Source organism: Epargyreus clarus, unplaced genomic scaffold (assembly GCF_041222505.1).
Source record: "Epargyreus clarus isolate Ecla_fem2 unplaced genomic scaffold, WU_Ecla_fem_2.2 ptg000021l, whole genome shotgun sequence".
NCBI lineage: Eukaryota > Metazoa > Arthropoda > Insecta > Lepidoptera > Hesperiidae > Epargyreus > Epargyreus clarus.
Genome location: NW_027332228.1, coordinates 17,402,165 through 17,421,415, shown reverse-complemented (window position 1 = coordinate 17,421,415; position 19,251 = coordinate 17,402,165). Strand labels below are relative to the sequence as shown.

General features: G+C 36.8%; 3 protein-coding genes and 1 long non-coding RNA gene across 4 annotated transcripts in view; 3 read left to right on the top strand and 1 right to left on the bottom strand.

Moving 5' to 3' along the window:
- Positions 1-2,233: 2,233 nt before the first annotated feature.
- LOC140750965 (uncharacterized) lies at positions 2,234-3,217 on the bottom strand. The gene is made up of 2 exons (XR_012103258.1): positions 3,027-3,217; positions 2,234-2,855 (listed from the first exon to the last, which is right to left on the bottom strand). It is a non-coding gene; the product is annotated as an uncharacterized LOC140750965 (long non-coding RNA).
- Positions 3,218-5,648: 2,431 nt separating this feature from the next.
- LOC140750597 (uncharacterized) lies at positions 5,649-8,388 on the top strand. The gene has a single exon (XM_073084243.1). The coding sequence runs from the start codon at positions 5,928-5,930 to the stop codon at positions 6,330-6,332; it is 405 nt and encodes a 134-aa protein (XP_072940344.1). The 5' UTR covers positions 5,649-5,927; the 3' UTR covers positions 6,333-8,388.
- Positions 8,389-12,837: 4,449 nt separating this feature from the next.
- On the top strand, positions 12,838-15,701 carry LOC140750858 (uncharacterized). Its single transcript, XM_073084581.1, has 2 exons — positions 12,838-13,057; positions 13,296-15,701. The coding sequence occupies exon 2, from the start codon at positions 13,296-13,298 to the stop codon at positions 15,333-15,335; it is 2,040 nt and encodes a 679-aa protein (XP_072940682.1). The 5' UTR covers positions 12,838-13,057; the 3' UTR covers positions 15,336-15,701.
- A 2,288-nt stretch (positions 15,702-17,989) lies between these two features.
- vg (transcription factor vestigial) overlaps positions 17,990-19,251 on the top strand; it is a 53,785-nt gene continuing 52,523 nt past the window's right edge. Inside the window, exon 1 of the mRNA XM_073084884.1 lies at positions 17,990-18,275. The gene's annotated coding sequence lies outside the window, so the exon portion shown is untranslated. The remainder of the gene's footprint in view (positions 18,276-19,251) is intronic.

Genomic DNA, 19,251 nt, shown 5'->3' with positions numbered 1-19,251 from the left:
AAAAGGAATAAATTTAGTAACTCTCGAGTGATTCGTCAATTCCAAATCATTGGAACGGGACGTAATCAAAACAAAACAGCAAGTGGAAGTATTCATATATTTAATATATTATATAGATGTCTATGATAAGAATATAATTATAAGACTTTTATGAGAATTCTATTTTAAGGGCCCATTCTGTAATTAATAGGACACAATTAAAATATTTCATGACTGTGTTATTATTGATGGTGCATGTGCACTGATTAACTTAAAGGACTGTATAATTAAAAATACATGATTTGCTAATATTAGTATTTTATTAACCGATTTCTTTGTTTATTTGGTTTATATGGTTCTACTAGTGAGTACACACAGTAGAACTTTTGTATATATTTATCATATGTTACAGTTACAATAATTACTACAGATCACGTAAGCTAAATTTTTGTGCTGCTTGCGTGTCTGCTTTTCTTCATTACTAAAATTATTTTCCGTAACAAATGGATATATATTTTTATCACTGTCATTTTCAGAATTAAATTGCAATGCAATAATAGGAACTGTATGGTCACTTTTCTTCCTTCATCTTGTTGGGTAGGTTACGCAAGTAAAGAAGTACTATTTCCCGTGTACTTTACTTTATGTATTTCAGACTGGTGCCCACTTTCGAAACTTTTGGCTCCTCACTTCTTCTAGGCAGGACAGTTATCACATTTTCATTTTCATTGATGTACCTTGTGTTCAGGACAACTTTTACTTTTCATGAAACACAAACTTGCCTTCCTCTTAAACTGCACATACTCTATAACGTCGTTACTATACGATTGTCGGAAGATCTGTAAATATAAATATAACCAATTAATAACCTTAAAACAGTTCACATAAGAATGTAAGTATATTTAAAAAAATCTTAATAATTACTTGAAGACAACCTTTCTTCTGTCTGATGTCAGTTAAGAAATGTTTTAATTGTCCGATATGATTAAATGTAAATATAAAGAATATTTTACTTACGTTGTTTATTTGATATTTCCATAGGTTATCTCACGGAAGTTTTTGTATCCATTTTGATCTATTGCACTGCATATATGGATCTTCTTTAAGCAGGTTCACGCTACCAGCTTTAATATAGTATGGCTTCATTTCGGTTCACAACATAAATTCAACCAACTCTAACAGCAAACGATTTAATTATTATTTGTCTTGTTTGGTTTCGATGTAGTGACGTCACATGACATTTGAGGCAGCACTGTCGCCGTTTTGGGATTTAAAATCCACAGATAAAAAATCGAAAATTTCTTTTTAAAAATTAAAATACTTAGAACGTATTAAAAAATAAACGAAATACTGCATAATTTATGTTTACTTATAAGCTATCATATCCAACATATTTCATATTTTATTGTTATAACTGTCAAGTACCCAATTTCTATTGGGTTAACGTTGATTCGTTGAAAGTGAATCAACGGTTGATTTAACTAGTTCGTTGATTCAACGACCACCGCTACTTAACACTTTTTGGGAAACTGTTTTAATGAATTCATATACGTATTATATATGCCTTTCATTGATCATTTTTTCGAAAAAAGGGCTATTTATTAATAAAAAACATATTTTTATTACGGTAAACGGAACGTTACGCCAAAACAGGCGGTCAAGTGTCATTTCGTAGCGTGACGTCAACACATTGAAAATATAGAAATAAACTTCGACGCTACACATACTTCAGGGGAAATCTTGGGAATTATTTAACTTTTATTAGAACCATTGCAAGAATGTCAAATTACAAGGCGTGTGCAGTGACGATGTGTACAAGTACGATCGCTAAATATCCTAATAAATTTGCTTATACAAGTTCCTAAACCCAAATCTCATAAACGTTAAAGAACTTGCAGATTCTTATATGTTTAAATCCTCTGTTTGCAAGCAATGACATTTTATACTATTTATGTAAGAGAAGTATTATAGAGAAAAAGAAATAAATTTAGTAAATCTCGAGTGATTTGTCAATTCCAAATCATTGGAATGGGACGTAATCAAAACAAAACAGCAAGTGGAAGTATTTATATATTTAATATAATATATAGATGTCTATGATAAGAATAGAATTATAAGACGTCTATGAGAATTCTATTTTAAGGGCCCATTCTGTAATTAATAGGACACAATTAAAATATTTCATGACCATGTTATTATTGCTTGTGCATGTGCACTGATTAACTTACAGGATTGTATAATTAAAAATACATGATTTGCTAATATTAGTCTTTTATTTGTTTATTTGGTTTATATGGTTCTGTTGAGTACACACAGTAGAACTTTTGTATATATTTATCGTCATATGTTACAGTTACAATAATTACTACAGATCACCTCAAATCATTCTGAAGCTGTTATTTCCTTCGTTTATATTGAAGCTCTTGCTAAGCTGAATTTGAGTGCTGCTTGCGTTAATGCTTTTCTTAATTCCTAAAATTATTTTCTGTAACAACTGAATATATTTTTTTATCACTGTCATTTTCATAATTAAATCTGTAGTCCAATAACAGCAACTGTATGGTAGTTTTCCTTCCTTCATCTTTTTGGGTAGTTTATGCAAGTAAAGAACTACTGTTTATACACTTTCGAAACTTTTGGTTCCTCACTTCTTTTACAACTCCACATTAAAAATGCTACTGCATGTTTGCAGCATCCTTGGGAGGCAGGACAGTAATCCCATTAAATACTTTCCTTTTCATATACAATCATAGACACTGTGCATGACATTTGATGTACCTTGTGTTCAGGACAACTTTTTCATGAAACACAAGCTTGCCTTCTTCTTAAACTGCACATACCCTATAGCGTCGTCACTATAATGCTGTCGCGAGGATCTGAAATTATAATTATAACCAATAAATAACCTTAAAGCAGTTCACATAACAATATAAGTATAGTTTAAAAAGCTTGATAATCACTTAAACATAACCTTTCTTCTATCGGAAGTCGGCTAAGAAATGTTTTAACTGTCCGAAAAGATTAAATGTAAAGAATATTTTACTTACGTTGTTTATTTGTGATTTCCATAGGTTATTTCGCGGAAGTTTTTGTATTCATTTTTATTTATTGCATTGTATATGTTCTTTCAACACGCTATCAACTTTAATATAGTGTGGATTTATATCGGTTCACAACATAAATTCAACCAACTCTAACAGCAAACGATATAATTATTATTTGTCTTGTTTATTATGCGTGTGGTCATGTGGTGACATCACATGACATTTCAAGCAGCACCGTCCCCGTTTTGGAATTTAAAACCCACAGATAAAAAATCGAAAATTTCTTTTTAGAAATAAAAATACTTATAGTGTATTAAAAATTAAACGAAATATTGCATAATTTATGTTTACTTATAAGCTATCATATCGATCATATTTCATATTTTATTGTTATTAGTGTCAAGTACCCAATTAGCGAAAAATGCTGAAAGAAGTTACGAGGCCGATTTTGATAAAACTAAAACTGCATCATTATTTATAAAATAGCTTTTTCCCTAGCCGGTAATCGAACGAGTTCATTTTGAAAAAAAATACACCCTCTATATTATTCCACTATGTGATAGTGTTGCTTATAAGGATAACATTCAAGGAAGTAATGGTAAATGACAAACTAAAGGAAAAGGGAAATTTTGAAGAAAATACATTTTTTTTTTATCACGAAACATAACTCTATTTTCGTGTATAGGGTACTATATTCTTGGCTCATGACCGCCTTTTTTAGGGTTCTGTACTCAAAGGGTAAAAACGGATCCATGTTACTAGGGCTCTGCCAACCGTCCGACTGTCCTTCTGTCACGGAGCTCTATCTCTGGAACAATATTATTTTACTCTTTGCTCTAAAACCATACTTTTCAGCCGCAAGCGTAATATGCCGTCGCCGCTACGTAAACGGGAAATGGAGGTAGCTTGGCAAACCCATGTTAAATACTTAGGATGTAGCATCGATTGCTCGTTGCGTATGACCTCGCAGGTGGAGCACTCGATCCACCAGGCCTAAGTGGCCCGAGCGATACTCCGACCGGTGCTTACATCCAGGTTACCGTTACGAAAGTAACTAGGTATCTACAAGACCTACATTCGTTCCCGACTCATCTACGCGGTGCCGGCATGGTACGCGTTGGTCTCTAAGTCGAACCGGCAGCGTCTCCAGGCGCAGCAGAACCTTGCCTCGCGAGCGATCGTGGGGGCTGGTCGCTACGTCAGGAACGACGTGTTGGAGCACGACCTTAAAATGCAATCCGTGGGTGTGTTTGTGGTCCGCCTCGCTCGCTCCATGTACGAGCCGGCTGAGGCCGAACCACACTCCCACCTAAAGGGGTATACGCCCCTTTACGATCGACCACCTGAGGGCGGCCGCTTCCGCGGGAGCTCCCAGGATAGGTTTCTTCCTCCGACAATCAGGAGGGGGACTGCCAGCTTGGTAATTTGACTGAGTCCCGTACCCCCCGCTAAACAGAAGGGTTGGAATAATTTTAATGTTGTCCCATTATATTACGATATTATTAATAATATTATATTATTATGAAAAAATGTTAAAAAATCTGGGGGTATTCACCCCCTTGAGAATTGGGTACTTGACAGTTATAACAATAAAATATGTTCGATATGATAGCTTATAAGTAAACATATATTGTACATTATTTAGTTTAATTTTTAATATATTCTAGGTGTTTTAGTTTTTAAAAAGAAATTTTCGATTTTTTATCTGTGGATTTTAAACCCCAAAACGGCGACGGTGCTGCTTGAAATGTCATGTGACGTCACCACACGAAAACCCATAGAGTATTATTATATACATGTTATAGAGTGGCAACTCTACGTATTTTTTGTCACCCCTAAAGCGCCCCTAGTGGCCTGCCCCAGAACTACTCATGGGTTTTACATACATACCTATTATATATTCATTTTTCATTATATGTATTAAAATTAGGTAAATTATAAGTTGTATCTCCAAAACACGAACTATAAATGACTGTGTTCCAAAGATTCACATTTACATTATGCTTTTTTAAAATGTACGAATAAATAACTAATACTGCGTAATTTATGTAATAAATAAATAATTATTTCAAATATTTTAAGGACATTTTAGCACGGAGACGTGGCAAAACTTTTTTACGCAACTATTTCAATTCTCAAAACTGGGTACAATTTCTTGTTAGGAGTAATCTCTACTAATCTATGGCTTTATCTATTGAAGCGTTATAGGTAGATTGTTGGTAGGTAAATTTTCACAATGCATTTACGTCTATAGTTACTATAATAACAAATAAAAAAAAGCAAATGAATACTCGGTAGTCGGTCGGTTTGGAAGCACCCGGAAACAGAGGCCCGTGGCGGACTACCTCTAGCCCCCTATGCTTCCTGAGTCGCCAGTGCTTATTGCAAATATAGGTATTGATGAATAAAATTGCTATTTCTTACATCTTATAGTTTAAACCAACAGACAAACCTATGTTATGATCGCTAGTGACACCACTGTCTGCTCACATATTACTTATTGTTCCGAGTCACACATGCACAAAAGTATGGCAGTTTATAACTTGGTGGCTCTATATCAAATTTATCAAGTCACATTAAAAGTGACAAATGACAATAGTGTCATTGACATAACTATAGAGCCGATTGAGCTGTGCCCATTGTCAATTGTCATTGTCAATGTCGAGTGTCGGATTAGCAAACGAATGAATTGCAATTACATTATTGATTATTTATTTCGATGTGTTTTGCATTAACCGACCTACCGCACATGGATACAAACAGACTCTACATGAGAATAATTCTACAGCTACATAAAGGTTGATTGTTATTCATTTGCTTAAGATTATAACTGTATAATTTTCCTATGCAACGAAAGCCGGTCTCTCATAGAGTCGATTCCGAATTTGAGAGATTCGTGTAATTATGGAGCCGGGCACCTCACCTCGTGTCGTTACAACGAAACGCAAGGTAATATACAGAGAAAGCTCATGGAACGTACACCAGTTCGAGGTGTGGAGCGGCGAGCTGGTGTGCCGGATGGTGGCGCTGAAAATGGAGGAGTCGCTGATGTTGTGGCTGGGCGGCGAGGGCCCCGCGGCGCTGGGCGAGCTGGCGCTGGGCATGCCGGCGGCGGGCGTGGCGCAGGGCGCGCTGGCCACGCGGCTGCTGGCGGGCGGCGGCGACGCGGCGCCGCTGGCGCTGCGCGTGGCGGCGGGGCTGCTGCGGCCCGTGTTCGTGTGCTCGTCGCTGCCGCTCGACCGCTTCTCGGCGCCGCTCGTGGAGCGCGGCCTCGCCATGGAGATTAAGACACGCCCTCAGTGTTTCTAAGCTGTGTTGTGTGCATGTGTGCCTTTGACATATTGTAGTTATTTGACACATACTTCGACGGTCCCTACGTAAAAAGCGACGTCAAAAATTGCAATTTTTTTTATTGCATATTCGGCTTTGGATTGTCCATATGCGTATGCTTATATAAGATTTTTCTTTAAATATGATGTATTTTACTAGATTTACCATTCGTATAAGAGAACAAGTATAACATTTACAGGAAATAGGTGTTGTAAATGCGGATATCTATACTTATCTCTTTGTACGATGTCTTAAAAAGCGCGCCACTCGGCATGAACGCGGTCTAACTTAACATCACGTCTAAAAAGCATATTTTCAGCTATAAATAATAAGTAAGAACACAAAAAAAAATATTGTTATTCTAAGCTACAAAAGTAAATATCAATGTAAAATCTGAGTAAGATATCAATACCGTTTTCATGTTTCCTACATATAAAGTTGTATCTCAGACTTGTCTGGCATACTTTTATTTGCCTTTTCATGTAGAATCAGTCATCTGTCAGTTTTTCTAGTAAATATAAAAAAAAAAACAATATTTAAAAATACTAGTACAAACTTTCGAAAGCTCTAACAACATTATAAAAAAAATAATCTTAGAATTGTATAGAGAATTATTTCTAGAGTGGTTATTACGCTCTCCTGTAAACCTGCATTTTTGACATGTCGCTTTATAAGTATAAACTTGACTTGAGTATGAACTCAAATCATAATAATATATTGGTTGTATAATTTTAGAATCCATTTTCTTTTACATATAATCAGTAATAATTAACATATTATAATTCACAGTTTATAAGTATAATGTATACAATTGCAATTTTTTGGAAATATGCCTGATATCATGGGCAATTGCAGCAATAAGTCATTTGAATTATGGCAAGGCAAGTTCATAAGATTTTTGTCATTGATCAAATTAATTTCCAGTCTAATTAACTGTAGTAGAATTTGCCATCCCTGCTATATACAATTTATAGGCGCATTGCGAATACTTTATAGTTTTTAGGCTCATAGTACACAACAAATCATTTATCTGTCTTTATTTTTTGTATATAATAAGCATGATGATGATTTAAAACAATCAAATAATACATGTTTGTAGTACAAAAAGAACTTAAAAGGATTTAAAAAATGTTGTAATATAATATAAAGTTTAAATTTAATTATAAAAGTATTAAACACCGCTGTTGCTGTGTTAAATGCAAAGCTGAAAGACTGACGTCAGGCCTCACATGCATCACCTTTCCACTTGACTTTTTGTATACAATGTAAAAACATGACATCACCAGAAGATGACATGAATTATGAACATTATAACAGTCTACCTATTACGTTGAATAGATAGAAGCGAAAAACATCGAAAAATAGCGGTTCCTTGTATTTATTATATTTGTAACTTTTTTATTTTTAGCATTTATTGTTATAGCAGCCATTATGCATACTCTGCAAAATTTTCAAATTTCTATCTATTACGGTTCAGGAGATAGAGCTCTGTGACAGATGGACAGACAGTGGAGGCTTAGTAATATGGTTCTGTTTTTACCCTTTAAATAAAAAGGACGCTGCAGCCATGGTTTTTCATACTGAATCCCATCCGATTTATACTTGGTTTATCTTTTATTATTATAATCAATTTTTATTGTCTTTAGAAGACTGCATAGCCCTTGTACAACTGGCTAGAAAAAAGTGTGATATTTAATTACTCATTGTTAAGATTGGAACATTATTTCTGCGGTGCATTTTAAACTCAGAGCCCTCGAATATGAAAATTTCTCGAGTTCCCGGGAATTCCCGGGAAAATGTGGTCGGGAAATCCCGTGGGTCGGGAAAAAAAATATGCCGGGAAAACATTTTGTAAGTTTTCACCATATTGTGCTTTATTAATTACTTATATTTGGTGTAATTGATTGTATATATCAGAACATGCAAATCTTATTCATACAGTTCAATGTGAAGATAGTATGCCTTGCAATATCATTATATCTGTAACAATATTGGTGTATTTATTAAAGGAAACAAATAAAGTATTTAAAAAAAACCTAGGTTTTTACTTTTCACAGTAGGTATATGTTACAATGGAATTTGATAATGAGTTATTCCTACACTTTCGTGTATGTCTCTGATAGTAGCTGACCATTGCCTCAGGAGGTTTACTTTGTTAGGTAACTGGTAACATACCAGTTAACATTGAACTGAACCATTTTTATTTTTATCCAAATTTTAATATAGGTATACGTATACCTATATTAAAATTTGTTTTATTGTCATTATTTGTATTTATTATAATAGCAGTTTTAGTAGTTAATGGATTGCAAAAAATTCAACTGTCTTCTTATTACGGTTCAGCAGTTACCTAGATAGAGCTCTGTGACAGACGGACAGGCAGCGGAGTATTAGTACATAATAGTGTTCCGCTTACACCCTTTCGGTATGCAACCCTAAAAATTGAAATTTATCAAGTATTTTTATCATTTCATAACCCACATTAATTTTCAAGCTTTTTTATAGCGCCCACAATTTATAGGTATGGTAAACGTATACCTCATGATAAATAAGTTTGATCACAAACAAAAACGTGTAAATGAAGATCGATTCAAAACACTTTTTTTTAATAATTGTGTAAGTAAATTATACGTACCAGGATTAACGGGCTTTAAATTTTCATCTGTACTTCGAAAATCACACTCAGAACTTTAATATTGTAGCGTAGGTGTATCTACCTTAAGCAACACTGATCTTCGCACTGACAGTAAACGCTTCGAGAGTCGTTCCTCTCGCGCTGGGCCTAACCCCGCCCTAACCTCTTAACAATGTATCTGTGATTCTACTGTATTTCCTTTAACGCCAGCTGTTGTAGGCTAAGAGAATTTGCAAGTGGCCGGTATTGGATGCCGGCCGGTACTGTGGGACTCTCCCCTATTATGTCTATGGGTATACCTGCATATTCTGGAAATAAAAAAACATAATTATACTCATTTTTATTCTCTACAATCTATATATTTGTCGGAGACTAATCTATGATACCTATTTGTATTAAATGAATATATCGTGAATTATCGTGATATTTTTTCCAGGACAGGACCAGGTATCTCTAAAGTAAAACTTAAAAAATAATTGGCCAAGTCCGAGTTGAACTCGCACATACACATGCTATGAAATGTTAATTATTTTTTTATTTTAAGTATTTAGTAGATACCATAACAGCTATACCTAAGTAATGATAATTAAACAACATATAATAAAATTAAAATTACAATATTAAAATTTGTTTTATTGTCATTATTTGTATTTATTATAATAGCAGCTTTATTAGTTAATGGATTACAAAACATTCAACTGTCTTCTTATTACGGTTCAGCAGTTAGATACCTCGATAGAGCTCTGTGACAGACAGACAGGCAGCCGAGTCTTAGTACATAATAGTGTTCCGCTTACACCCTTTGGGTACGCAACCCTAAAAATTGAAATTTATCAAGTAGTTTTTAATTTGGTAGGTTTAATGCGCGAAGAAAGCAAACAACCATATATTCTTATGTGCCTACCTTCCTAAATTAATGCCCCAGCTGAAAAGTTTGTTTTTAAATAATATATAAAAAAAGAAAAATAAATATCAAAATCGGAGTTGTTTCTCAGGATTACAGAGTAAAATGCTATCTTTAACAAAACCAATTCGGAGTAAAAATCGACGTGAAGATAAAAGGTCCAAAGATATATTATCTACCTACCTAGGTACTTATAAGTACCTAAGTAGGTAAATGCAGGCTATTCATAAGTCGTAAATATATTTTTTTTGTTTACGAGGGGGAGACCTTCAAAAGGTACCTGAACGACGTGGGAGCGACGCCGGTTTATGTGGGATTTTTTTTACCGCACTAAAACCCCCCGGTGGCTGTCCTCATCGCTTGGTGGAGAACTCCGGGATCTCCGATGGAACACAACTGGAGTCCTCCGAACGCGATGCCCCAATGGGGCTCTTCCCTGGGGGAGCAGTTTACGCTCCTGCCACACACCTGGTGTTTACAACGGTATGAGGCCACACAAACCGTCGTCCTTCCCGGGGTTACTTGCTGGACGGTTCGAGCTCCCGCTTCTGCCGCCCACAACCCCAGAAGTCGCCTCTTACGACAGGCAGGGGATACCGTAGCCCTATTCTAGTCCCGAGACTACAGGGACCAAGTCGTAAATACCTACGGTCGGAATCGTCTGAATTATAGAAAACGCAAAAAGGTAGAAAACAACCTTTAAATACCTACACATCAAAATATCTAAATCTAAAAAAATAAAAATATTTAGTTTATTAAAAAAAAACTAAAATGCACACTAAAATTTTAAATTATGAAATTGATGACTCATATAAAGGAAGTAGAGTCTGCGCCAAACTGCTAGTCCGCTCCGAAAATAGAAACGAGTCGCGTGGCAGTAGCAAATTGCTCATACGTATTAGCGGGACGAAAACAGCACGGGACCACCCCGGAACCCTCCGCTGCCCGCTCTCGCCCGCTTAGGTAGGTATCTATCACTTTTATTATGACTATGCTAACACTACATAGCACATAGCACCTATGTAGCTTCGAAAGATTCGTATTCATTAGTCCATTTAAATGTTACGCACATTTGGGTTGTAACTGTCAGAGGACGCAATTTTATTTTTTGGATATCAAGGGGTTAGTGTGAACCTTAATCCTAATTTGTCGGGTTGCAAGTCTTGTCCCTCGGCCGCCATGTTGAAAAGGGTTTTTACGTTCTATCAAGCAAACTATCGTCGCACAAAAGAATGTAAGAACAAATAAAGTCTCAAATCGAATTTTCTGCAACTTAGGTTCTTTAACTTTTTGTTGGAAAACAAAAAAACAACATTTATAACAAAAAGACTTAAATTAATGAGAATATTAAATTAATTAAAAAAAAAGATTCCGCTTCACACAAACCCCGTCTTAATATCCCGAAAAGTAAAATTGTAGATATCTAACCTCTGACTTTTGCTTTTTGAAGAAGCTTTTTGAAGATGGTAGAACCCTTTGTGGTTAGACTCCGTCGACATCACCGCCACTGCTCATGCTGCTATGTTCTGGTTCGTAGGATGAGGGAGACATAGGTACTTTTCCGAGGCGTTCCAGCTTAGTCCTCAGGGGTAGCGGCGCATCAGTGGCTGACCTCAGGTTCCTACCTGTAAATCAACCCCAGATATGATTAGATATTCCTATATCTAATCATATCTGGGGTTGATTTACATATGTCTATGGGCGGGAGTTAGGTGAACCATCAGGTGCACTGCATGCTCATATTGCTCATCTGTTACTCCTATATTATCTGATCTATCTATACTATCTGTTGCGTCAAGTTTGTAGATTACATAAATTAACAAAAAATATCGTCACACTGAAGTGAACTTAATAGTCATTTAAATCTTTCTCACAATTCACTTTTTCTATCGGTGAAAACCGCATATAAATCCATTCGGTACTTTGCATCATCAACTCAGAATGAAAAGGGACACGTTTCTCATTTTTTTTAATTATCCTCATTTACTCTCGCCCCACTCACTACACTGTTCTTTTTTTGCTCTTGTAAAAAAATCAAGGTTATATCTTTAGAGGGTTTGGAGTAATAAAGATTTTAGAGCTCGATAAGGAGAAAAATCATTAATTTTGATTCGTGGACTTATTAAGGTTCGGCACACAAAAATTCTAATTTTCAAGCGCCACTGCCATTGAATAACAACAGGATTTTTTGCCAATAAAACTTGGTGGTCTTCCTTGGCATTATGCGGAGAACTCGCTGATTTCCGATTGGACGCAAACGGAGTCCCCTGAGTGCAGGACTCAGTCGTCCAATACAGCGGAAGCCACTTCCGAACCTCGCATCCTTGGTGTAAAATATTTCACAACAATATATTCGAAAAGTAGTAGGGTCAATGCTTCAAAAAGAAAAATACCACCGCGACACCAATTTCTAGCTTATAGCAGTGCTCTTGCTTCGGCGGGAGAGTTGCCACATATCGGCCGATTTGCATATGAGGCGACCAATTCTGTATCTACTCAGGAGTGGTTACGCGTCTTTGATAGGCTTCAGGTATAACGCCCAATTTATATTCTATATGGAGCTGGTTACTGATCGTTCCGGGCGGCAGTGACCACTTTCCATGTAGGTAGGTATATTGCATACTCGTTTTCTACTTTGATAATTAAGGAAAACAGTCGAAAGTATCCACAATGTTATGGTTATTTTTTATTAAATCGAACGAAAATCACCTTTAGTAATAGCGGGTGCGTCCGTATATATTCATCGCAAAATATTATACTAGGTACTCGTAATAATCCTACTCATAGGATTTTCTAAACTATAAGTCCAATTCACATTCTATATAAAGAGCAAATTTTATCTACATTAAACGCCTGATTTTACACCTGATTAAGGTGTAGGTACAATACTTGTAGAACATGATTTTGATTATCTCGTAGGGTTCAGCCAGCGTTTGCAATGTAGGGGAACGCGGGGTATTGAGAGCGGTCGGGCAATGGGAGCTATGGTGTTTGAACGGAACGCAGCCACAAACGCGCGTTCGTAGGTACTCGGCTACTTCCGTCAACAATCGGCAAACTTCGCCTGACGCGCTCGAACCGTTAGTGCCATTCGTATAGTCACGAGGGACGGTTGTGTGTTTTTCGCTCCACGCTTACAAGAAATTGCAAATTGCCTGGATCAAGGTAAGCATGAAAACATAATCTTATTTTATTGTAGTTATGCTTATTATATCGCCAGATTCGTTAACTAACAAGAGCAAATAGTTGAATTGTGATTGAGAATACAATTACATATTTATGTTATTACTTTTCAAAATGGTCGTCAGCGGCTAATGGTAGCCTAGTTAGGCTCTTATTACCCGACATCGCTCCCATTACCCCATTTAGTTCAGAGATATAAATGCTTATTTTTTTCTTTTAGATGCCACGTAAAAGAACTCGGACAACCACAAAAGCTTCTTGGACAGTGGATTCATTAGAAAATGCGGTATCTATTCTCAAAAGAGGAGGAATTTCGGTGTACAAAGTATCGCAACAAACTGGTATTCCTTATAGCACTCTTAAGAAGCGATACAATTTAGCGAAAGCCGACGACAGTAGCTACAAAAACTCGCCTAAGCTGGGAAGACGTACTGTATTTAATGTTGCCCAAGAAGAAATACTGGCTAACCACCTTCGGACTATGTCAAGCAAATTTTATGGTTTGACAAGAGAACAGTTTCGCAAAGTATGTTATAGTGTAGCTAAGCAACTAGGTATTGAGAAACGGTTTAACCAAGTCAATCAGACTGCAGGAAAAGATTGGCTGGCTGGATTTTTACACCGTCATCAAGATTTGAGTATTAGAAAGCCTGAAGCCATAAGCATCAACCGAATCCTAGGATTTAATAAGACTGAGATAACGCTTTTATTCAATAACTTGGAGAAATTAATGGAGCAACATAACTTCGAACCTCAAATGATTTACAACGTAGACGAGACTGGAATAACGACCGTCCAAGAGACTGAAAAAATTATAGCTCCCAAAGGACAAAAACGCGTCGGGTCTATAACGTCATGGGAAAGAGGTAAGACGGTCACTGTTATATGTGCTGTAAGTGCCTCTGGATCGTTCGTTCCTCCGCTTTTTATATTTCCCCGTCAACGTCACTCACCACAACTCGAGAAAGATGGACCAGTTGGAGCCATTTACACGTGTTCACACAATGGCTGGACTAACGAAAAGATATTTGTTTTATGGCTTCGTCATTTTATTAAACACACCAAGCCTTCTGCTGAAACACCCGTATTGCTAATATTGGACAATCATAACAGTCATGCTACTCTCGAAGCTTGGGAATTGGCAAAAGAGAACCATGTCATAATGCTAACCATTCCTCCACATTCATCCCACCGTCTACAGCCCCTTGACGTTGCGTTTTATTCCCCGCTTAAAACAGCTTATAACAAAGAATGCAACTTGTATATAAAATCAAGAAATTTGGTAAAAATTACTCCTTACGACATTGCTGGACTGTTTAATAAAGCTTATACTAGAGTTGCTTCTATAGAAAAAGGAGTATCGAGCTTTAAAGCAACGGGAATATATCCTCTGAATCCTGGAGTTTTTTGTGATGAAGACTTCATAGATGAGGAATCTAGATCATCTGTGCCAGTTGCTGACGCACAACAGCAGCCAACTAATGTCCCTCATATGCCATCAACATCACATCAAACTGGGCAACCATATGCTTGCCCTGCAACAAGTCCATCTATTTTAAGTGATCTACAATTTGAACCGGAAATTATTGAGAGGGAAGCTGCTGTAACCCCGGTTCCAATTCCATCCACATCATATTCAACACCAGAACTGCCAGCAATTTCGGAGACACATACCGTCACATCTATCGCAACTCCATCTAATATTGACTTTGCTCATGCTGTTTCCATTGTCAGCCCACTGCCTCAACAACTCATATCTCAAAACAAAAGACCGTTGAAGAACAAACAGCATTCTGAAATAATAACAAGCACTCCAATGAAAGCAATATTTGAAGAAAAGAAGAGGAAAAGAACTGAAAAGGAGAATAAGACAAAAGCAATTAAGAAAAATAAAGGAAACTGCGGTAAAGAAAATTGTATCAAGGGAAAATGTACCAAAGGCAAATGTATTAAGAAGAAAAATACCAAAGATAAAGAGCTTAAAAGTAAGAAGATTAAAACCAGAAACACAAGGATAAGAAAGGCAACAAAGTTTTTGTTTCAAAGTGATAATGAAGACTCATCAATTGACGAAAATGCTATATGCGATGATGAGTCAGAATATTCTGAAGAGGATAATTTATGTGCAATTTGTTTAGATACTGGAAAAAGTGGAGAGATGTGGTACCGATGCAGAAGTTGCGGCAACTGGGCCCATAAGGAGTGTTCTGGCAGTGATAGTCCAGATACTTATATTTGTGCATTTTGTTTGGATCCTTAAAATCGGGACTTTTGCTTTCAGTTAATATTTTCATATTTTATCTCCGTTTAGTTTGAATTTGTTTTGTTTTAACTTGTTACCAAGAGTTTTATATTATATTGATTATTGTAATAACTAGATCTCATGCCTAGTACGTTTTGTTATTTTTTTTCTTTAAGAGTAATTATAATGGCTCCCATTTCCCATATGAGCGTTAAATGGGCTCTCATTAGCCGCATTTATCGGGTAATGGGAGCGACTGACTTTTTTAGTAAATCGCTAATTGTAGCTTATTACATGTCTGTAGTTGATTATGACTGTGATTAAAATATCCTCTAATAATGATGGTAAGAGTTTATAATAAAAAAATACAAATATCTCAACTAACGTGATTTTTATTAAAACCTTCCCTTAATAGGCTCTCATTACCCTGTTCTCCCCTACCTAAGCACAAAAATGTGTATATCCACGAAATCTGAAAAATTAGCAGTGTTTTTCTAATATGTTATACATGTATTATACATACAAGCCTTCCTGTTGAATAACTCTGTCTTTTAAAAAAACTGCATCAAAATCCGTTTCGTGGTTGTAAAGATCTAAGCGAACATGGGGACAGACTGCGGGAGTCTACTTTGTTCTATAATATTTAGTGATTAGTTAGGTTCTACTCTATGTATAGTTTTATTACCTATACATTATTGATAAATGCTTAATAGGTAATAGTTAGGTACGCGTACCTAACGTATTATTTTTTAAGAATTATAGATAAAACATATAGGTACGAATAGATATTTTTATTCATTTTGTTTCATGGGGCTTCTGTCCTCCTTGTCATGCTACAGTACCTACCTACCTACCACGTTTCACAGATGATCTTTCAGTTTTAGTTTTTGTTTTTACCTTTTCATGTGTTGCCGCTTGTTCAGCTTTGATTTTTGTCTTGCTTTTGCGATTGGTCTTACCAATATTTTTTAAATTTTAATCAAGCAATCTTAGTCTGGCCGGAATTTGTATATTAGGTACCTTTTTTTTCTCGAGGGGGAAACCTTCAAAAGGTACCCGATGCCGTGGAAGCGACACGGGATTATGTGGAACTTTTACCGCACTAAAACCTTCCCGGTGGCCGTCCTCGGCGCTGCGTAGAGGACTCCGGGATCTCCAAAGGAACGCGACCGGAGTCCTCTCAGCGCACTGCCCCGTCGGGCTCCGCCCTGGTGAGTTTATATCACCACACCGTCTGGTGTAGGTATACGACGGAATGCGACCACACATACCGCCGTCCTTCCCGGGGTCGCTAGCCGGGCGGTTGGAGCTCCCACTCTTGCCGCCCGCAACCCCAAAAGCCCCTTTTCGTCGCATCTTACGACAGGCAGGGGATACCGTAGCCCTATTCTGGTCCCGGAACTACAGGAACGCTGACAGTCACTCGCGGACGAATGTAGCCGTCGTCGGTCGGACGAGAACAATGAGAGAACACGACACATATTGACGCGGTCGCGGGCGCGTCCGCGTCGAATGATAGATTAGGTACCTACCTACCTACTTACTCTCTTCCTGTGGGTGCCGTAAGTGCCGGCTGACCATCTATGCACCAAACGGCGCAGTTTCTAGACACACATAAATGTTATACCTACATTTTGTTTTATTTATTAGGTACATTTTATTACTATTATCTATGTGCGGTTTATTAGATTTGTACCTATAGCATAAAATAAATATTGATCGGTCCATGTGGAACCGCACATACGTCCCAACCTTACATAATTAGGTGTATAGTCTGATTCATAATTAGGTGTCCAAAATGTAAAAAAAGAAATGTCATTGTCAAAATTCGATTACAGGTATTGTAAACCTTAACAAATGAACAAGAAACGAAAAATTTCACAAAATTCAACATAAAACAAAAACTTAATAATTGCACACAATAAAAAAAAAACGCGCTACGAAAACTAGAAAAAATTCGATTTCGATCACGATCACAAAAATGAATAATATCAACTACGAAACTTAAAAATGGCGGCACAAAAAATGTGTTGGATGCCGATTGTGTGACCATTATCACAATTTAATTTTCTCTCATAAATCTTGTTTTTTATTATTATTACTGTATGAAATGGAATTGAGTTAATATAAATATTGGAAAATGTGAATTGATTTTAATTTATTTAGATTATTATTTTATTATCGATGTATTAATACAATATTGTCAAAAATAAGAAACTACATTTGACACATATTTTCTTGATAGGTTAACACCTTTGTTTACATTTTGGACACCTAATTATGAATCGGACTATAGATGGGTAGATAAGTACCTACCTAGCTACTTTGTACATAAAGCAAAAGCGCTGACATCAAATTTAAGTTTGTTTCAATTTTTTTATTGATTCGATACTTCACTAATTAACAAATTTCGATCTTGATAGACGAGAGATGTTTAAGAGTTAAGTTAAGATCGATTCAGTCATTAGCGATTAAAAACAGGAGTGCAGCGGCAGTCGCAATTGTGATCGCTTCTGAGCCTACTCAGCCTACTGGCAGTTCTGGCGTAGTATAATGCGGTGGGCGGGCGAGGGCGGCGCGGGGCGGGTACGACGGGCGGGGGCGGGCGGGGGCGGCGGCGGCGGCCAATGGCGGCGGCGGCGGCGCCAGCAGCGGCCAGTACCGCGCCGCGCGCCGCCTCGCACGCATGTCGCGAGAGTCAGCTCGCCGCGCAGTGCCCAGTGCTCGCAGTGCAGTGCAGTGTAACGGCGCGATGGCCGGCGCGCGCTGACGCCGCCGCAGCCGCGGGACCGCGAGTGTCGTGCAGTGATCCGGCTATATCAGTGTGACACGTACAAAGAATTGCGAGTGTTGTTACCCTGCACATTATTCGAAGGTAGCGTGGACGTCCACTTCGGCCGTTCTATTAAAACACTTCAAGTGTGGCTAAGTGTATCTACTTAAAAACCCTTTTAACGAGTAAGTACCTCGATACTCTTACTTTGATGTGTGAGTGTATACTTATAACACAAAAGTAAATAATCTGTAGGTAATTATTTTTTCTATACCTACTGATCATCAAACAATTTTTTACTTGTTGAGCAAGCACTTCATAATTAGGTATTATATATGTATAATCAACGTACTATATAAAACATAGAATAGACTTCCGTAGAAAGTAAATCACATACAACTAGCAAGTAACACATAAGAATAATCACTGACTCGTTAAATAAGACTCAATTTTTACAATAACAATCTCATATATATATATATATATAAAAGATATATAAGAATTACGTAATACGATCATTTAATTAGAGTTCTATAACGGCTGCATTAGGGGGAAAATTGTAGATATATTTTTTTTTACCTGAAAATTTCTGAACTAATAGGGAATTTGGTAATAGGTACATTTGTGTTGTTTGTACATCTTCTTCAAAAGTTATTGGGGTGTTTTCAACGTAGGTACACGGTTACTTGCATCCTGAACCCGCGGTCGGTAAAATGTTGAACATTTCAGTACACATGCCTCCTCTACATAATTATAGATACGTATTTACTATTGTAGGAAAGAAATAACCGGCAAGGTTCATTATTCTAACATTAAAACACGACGCCAGAGATTTATAATAATCTATGGAAAGGTTTTTGTTACACTGAAATCCATAGTTTTCGGCATTTTTCAGTTTATTTATTGAACCGCCATAAATAGCACGTAACGCTTAGTACGTAGCATGACAATTTTCACAATGATAACAAATAGATAATAAAATAAATCGTTTATAATTAGTTTCTAGGTACCTTCGGAACCTTCTCTGTTTGCTAGTTCGACTCTCAACTTGCTGTCTTCTTATTCTACGTGCGTTAACTTGATCTGTATTTAAGTTAGTAATAGCATAGCCTATGTACCTACAATCAACAATATGTAGGTACCTTTTTTTTCTTTTTCTTA

What these genes read in the sequence shown, in the direction of transcription:
- LOC140750597 (XM_073084243.1), top strand. Translation starts at nt 5,928, where the DNA reads ATGGAGCCGGGCACCTCACCTCGTGTCGTTACAACGAAACGCAAGGTA.
- LOC140750858 (XM_073084581.1), top strand. Translation starts at nt 13,296, where the DNA reads ATGCCACGTAAAAGAACTCGGACAACCACAAAAGCTTCTTGGACAGTG.